A 5,908-nucleotide genomic window follows, 5' to 3' on the forward strand; every position below is an offset into this window, starting at 1 on the left:
TATGCTGATATTATTAATTTTTGGACCCTGCTTACTAAAGTGGCTTAGAAGTTTAGTACAGTCTCACATGACCGGGGCAAAGATTTTAATTTTAGGAGCATCAGCCCCGACGAGTTGGCCGAGAGTTCCAACTTCTGACTCGAAGATTGAGTCACTGTAAAGAAAACCAGTGGGGAATGTAGTGACCTCACCTTTAGAAACAATAGGTTAAGGATAAGACATGGTACGTGCTAACGGCCATGTCTCACTTCTAGTTAGTTATCTGCTAAAAATTTATTAACTAAAGGGATTTACTGGCCGGATCACTGCCTATAGGTACAAAATATTTTAACAATGACGCATTCTGCTTCTGTACCCCTGCTTGCTTACCCACCTCTTAGTTATCAGTTAATGAATGGAGGAGATATAGTCTTTTGTGTAAAGATTAAGGATGTGGGGGATGGGATCGAGGGCTTAAAATCTTTGTGCCCCTGCGTCTCGGGGCTGCTCCTTTGCAAGGACAGCCGCCGGCTAATAAACTGTCTCTTGGACTAGAGCACTCGAGTTGGGCCTGGTTATTTCGGTCACAACAGTTATAATGATTCCTACTAGAGGATTTGTGTCTGGTTACCATAATACTATCTGAACATATCAACTTCTACCCTATTTGAAAGTCACAGCAACCCATATTATTAAGAAAACCTCTCATTTTCTATCTCTTCTGTCTTTGAAAGTTTCCATTTATAATTTGCTTAACAAAATTTGTATTTGCAAATGTGGCAAACATCTTTCAGTTTTGATGTTGAGATTGACATCTTAAAGCTGTATGAATTCAGTAGGGATTGTGCTTTTTAATGTCCATGTTCTTTAAAAGGAAAGAGAGAAATGGAACCAGATTTGGTTAAATATAGAAAAGAAAAAATAATGGTGAAGTTATTGTCCATTTTGACCCATGAAAGCATCGAACCCTCAAGAAACTTGATCAGCAGAAAACCTCTCTGTTTCTGAATACTAGAAAAATTTAAATTTGTTTTCAGAGCCAACATGTTGAAGTCCAACTCCATTCATTTAGGGAGGATAATGTCAGAGAGAAGGGAGCAAGGACACTGATCAGCAGAGGGCACGGAGAGCATGTTGTTCCCAATCCCAGTGTCTACACAGCCCTCAAAGTCCAGTGTTTGACTATTGAGCATATGACTCAATGTGGCATGGCCATGTCTGTGAGGCAGGACAGGCAAATTCTATAGTAGAGGGAGCTCAAGCCCTGCAGCGAGAAAGAGCTCTTGACTGAGCACAAGAAAGAATTCAAGTGCACACTGGTATTAGAGTCAAAAAAAAAAAGTTTACTGGAGACAAGGTAGCTCCATAGACAGAGCATTTAGTGAGAAAAGGGAAGAATATGTAGAGTGAAAGGCCTGCTGGCAGTTCCCAGCCTGTGATCCATAGGTTCCCTATGGTTTTAGCCCTAGGTAATGAATGATTTTATTTGTGTAGGGAGCCACTTAAAGACTCTGTTTTCCTGTTTCCCCTTCAGGATGTGGGGAATGGATTGTTAGTAATCCCAGTAGAAACCTTCCTTTGTTCTGTAGGTGTTCTCCTGGCCTGGCTGCAGGGCTGATCAGCACATTGCTGATCATGATCGATTATGGCTTGATTAACACTCGAATTCTCTTGCCTCCTCCTTACATTAGGGGGATTATCTCTGTTATTACAGACTTATGTATTTTTCAAGCTTGGGAGAGTGTTGTGATAGTAAGTAAAATATCAAAAAAAGGATCACTGTGTGAACATTTTGGTGCAATGTCACAGATGTCATAAAGAGGATGAAAGTTGTCTTTTTTCTGCTCATAACTGAGGGTTGGTGAGAAAGCCCCTTCTAGGGTGGAGGGAGTCTACATGTGGGGGTCCCTCTGATGCAAACTGAACTGGGAGAGTCAGCAACATTTAGAAGATGGTTAAAACATGTGGTACACACAAAATGCAGTTCAAAGGTGTCCATGCCCCAATCCCTACATACTGCGAATATGTCGTTTCATAGAAAGAGAAAGTAACTTTGCAGATGGAATCGGGTTTACTTATCTGCTGGTTTAAATTAGGGAGGTTATCTGTATTATCAGGGATGAGGGCAGTATCATCACAGAGGTCCATAAGTGTGGGAGTGTAATGAAAAATAGAAAGTGTGAGTGACATGATGTGAGAGAGAAGCACTGGATGTTATTTTTTAAAATCGATTGTTTTGGTGGGTCTTTCCATTAGCATAAAGTTTCTTTCAGTTCAGCTGTGCAAACAGCTGAGTGACTATGCGCCTATCACTGTTCTGAGTGCTAAATGTTAGGAAAGGAAATGTAATAATAAAGGGGCACCTTCTAAAGAGGGCGGCCCAGGCACAACACAAGCACAGATAACAGGCACCTTCTACAGTCATGATTGTGCATATGTTGGTATTCAGTATGAATTATTTGGAGTAGAAAGTAATGCTTAGGGTGTATCTTCAAGAATTTACAGGAGATAGGAAGGGTTAACCGAGAACTATTGGATGGAAAACGAGACAATGGTGAGAACTTTGACAACTGAGTAAATCAGTTTGATAACGTGAGATCCATTATTTTTTTCCAGATACACAATGTATGTATTCTCTATGCCATTAAGATCATCAATTTCTATTTATGGTATCATTAAAAATATCTTTGGCTTCCAAATCATCATTGGAGTCTCAGCCAACACCCCCCTCCTCCTCTTCTACACCTTCAGATTCCTTCTGAGATGTAGGCAGAAGCCCACCAACCTGACCACCAGTTATTTGGCCCTCGTGCACATACTAATGTTTCTCACAGTGCTGTACTTGTTGTATCCAGACCTCTTTAAGTTACTGAATATTTGGAATGACTTCAAATGTAAGGCATTTTTCTACATGAGCAAGGTCATGAGGAGCCTCTCTATCCTCATCACCTGCCTCCTGAGCTTGCTCCAGGCTGTCACCATCAGCCCTAGCACTTCCTGGCTGCTGAAGTTTAAATATAGATCCACAAAGTACATTGTCCACCTTTAATTCTTCCTGTGGTCCCTCAGTTTGTCTTTCAGCAGTAACCTCATCTTCTACACTGTCGCTTCGTCCAATGTGATCCAGTCCAATCTACTGCAAATCAGCGAGTTCTGCTTTCTGGCCCCCATCAAATCCATCATCAACGTTCTGTTTTTCACTCTGAGGATATTCAAAGATGACTCCTTCATTGTAATCATGCTGCTCTCAAGTACACACATGGTGATTCTCTTGTTCAGGCATCAGAGGCATTCCCAGCTCCTTCACAGCACCAGCTTCTCCCTCAGAGTTTCCCCAGAGAAAAGGGCCACCCAGACCAACCTGCTGCTAGTGACTTTCTTTATGGTCATGCACTGGGTGGATCTCATCATATCATCGTCCTCTGTCCTGCACAACCAGATGCTTGTGAGCAATGCCTATGCCACCGTCAGTCCTTCAGTGCTAATCAGTTCTGATAAAAGGATAATCAATATCTTGCAATATGTCAACTGAAAGTGCCATCAATTCTTAAGAAGATAGTGACAAAAAATGTTTATTTAAAAAATAAATTACTCTGCTATTAGTTAAAATTTTTAAGTAGCACAGAATTTGCTATTTGATTTTATTAAATCGTTTAGAATTATACGTTTATTATTTCTAAAAATTATAAAACTTATTAATTTCCTGTGTTCTGACTTCTATTAAGGATGTGAGATTTTGCTCTCATCTTTGTGGGTGTTATGCAATTTTGAGCCGGAACATCACTTGTAAAATTCTTAATCTTTTAGCAGGAAATGAAATGGGACATCTCTTGCGGAGTTAATCTTCTTAGTAAACTTAGTTAAGTTTTCTTCCTTCCTTTCTTTGGAAAATGGCTCCCTCCCTCAAATCCTGATAATTGCCCTGGGGACTCAGATCCTCTGGCTAGTAATACGGGTCATCAGCCCATTTTTAAGTAGAAATGGTGTTAAACCAAATAGGGCCGTTACAGTCTGAGGGGGAGGAGACTTTAAACCAAAGGTCTTTCTTTTTGCTCTTTAAGAAATATATTAACCAAGTCTGTTTCCCTTTACTCACTTAATAGGAAAATCAATAATAGAAATTAATAGATGTATGATTTAAATAATGAATTTGTATTTTCTTTTCCTTGTCTAGGGACTAAGGTGGCACTTCAGCAGGAAACTCAAGACCCCACCCTGACTGAAGCAGAAAGGGAAAGAGCTCCATGAAACCCCTGTAGGCAGGAACTATGGCCATTCTCAGCAGGAAGCAGATACAGAAGAAGAGACCTCCCATCCCTCAACAGCCATACTAATAATAAGGAGGTTCATAGCTCTTAGAAAAAAAGATAGCAAAGATACCGAGGTCATCCTATCTTAGAAGGGGTCCGCCCTAATCCGCCCACAATTAAGCAAACCAGAAGGCATTTTTTTAACTCACACAAAGAAACCAGTAGGCAGAGATAGGTACCAGTTTATGCCAGTCACTCGCACCTGCTCAACGAAGACCCCAATGACCTTCAACTCACCTGAGTCTCATTATACCATCATTATAACATGATGCATATGCCCGGAAGTTTATTAATATCATTATAACAGACTGAATTGTGGGAACAAACATGCGCAGAAGGCAAAATAATGAATCACTGAGTCCTGTCAATCTTAGTTGTCATTCAAGGAAGCCCACCCTAAGTAACCACCTACAGCAAAAAGGGATAAAAACCCTAGTCTTTGTTACCAGGCCTTTTGAGCCATGCTCCTCTTGTTCAGGCCTGCTTCCACGTCTGCAAGTGTACTTTCCTTTCTAATAAAACTTTTCTTTTCTACTATATTTTGGTGTCTTGCTCAGTTCTTTGTTCGAGACATCAAGAACCTGGACAACGCGCTGGGAGAGGACCCCACCCTCTGGTAACAATTTGACTGTTATTTTTATTAAATAGCGGCTTTATGTCTTCAGATACAATAAATTTTGAAATCAAGGAATCATGTGTATGTTTTAATTTTAGAAATTTGTAAATCCATGCTTCCTTGGTTATAATTTTTCATTATTTTTCATATTCTGGTAAAACCAAGAGATGTATTTTATTCCGCCTCATTTTAGTCTTTACATATATTAACTGTATTTATATTTTCAGTCATTGTATTCTCTGTTTACTCAATTTGGCTGTATTCATCATGCTCAATATTCCAGTTGACTAGTCCTATCGCCAGCTCAGTCTAACTTAATGCTTAACTTATTTACTGTATATTAAATTGATTTATTATATTTTCAATAATTTATTCTCTATTTTTTTCAAATATAGTTTGAAAAAACTGATGGTTTCTTGCTCTTTCTCCATTACTTTGTTTTCCTTTTTTCCATTGTTTTTACTCAAACATTTTAAACCTGTCTCTAACATTTGCAATTTATGTGGCCTCCAATTTATTCTGACCCTGTTATGGCACGAAAGATTCTAAGACCATTGGAGCTAAATGAGATTATTTGTGAGCTTTTATTAGCCAGCCGGCAACTGACTCTCTACCACGCAGGGTTAGCAGAGATCAGCCCCGAGCTTCCAGAGGAGGCAGCTTATAAAGCCTCCAACTACATCCTTGAATAAGCAGATTGCAAGAAGCAGAAGTTAGCCGTTAACATTTTGTACAAAGATAAATGTATCCGGAGAACTCTCAGATCAAAAAGGGCCTAGTAGACAATTTTATCATCTGCACCTTGGAATGTTGCACTTCTCCTGGGGCTGGCGCCTGGAGATATCACCTCCCTGTAACTGAGTTACTGCTCTCCCTGGGAGCCGGCGCCACCTCCCCGAAACTGGAGAATTTCCACTTTTACAACCCTTTTCCCTGATAGCTTATTTCCTTAGTTGCTCTGCAATTATAATTTGATTCAGACATATGGGAAATACTGTATTTG

At 39.8% G+C, this 5,908-nt stretch overlaps 1 protein-coding gene across 1 annotated transcript; it reads left to right on the forward strand.

The window, feature by feature from the left end:
- The first annotated feature begins 2,602 nt into the window (after positions 1-2,602).
- On the forward strand, positions 2,603-3,511 carry LOC120620525 (vomeronasal type-1 receptor 90-like). The gene is given in 5 exon segments (XM_039885588.1): positions 2,603-3,009; positions 3,061-3,166; positions 3,232-3,256; positions 3,259-3,302; positions 3,305-3,511. Coding segments are annotated over 5 exon segments (789 nt in total).
- Positions 3,512-5,908: the final 2,397 nt, after the last annotated feature.

This window comes from Pteropus medius, unplaced genomic scaffold (assembly GCF_902729225.1).
Source record: "Pteropus medius unplaced genomic scaffold, Ma_sr-lr_union100, whole genome shotgun sequence".
Lineage (NCBI taxonomy): Eukaryota > Metazoa > Chordata > Mammalia > Chiroptera > Pteropodidae > Pteropus > Pteropus medius.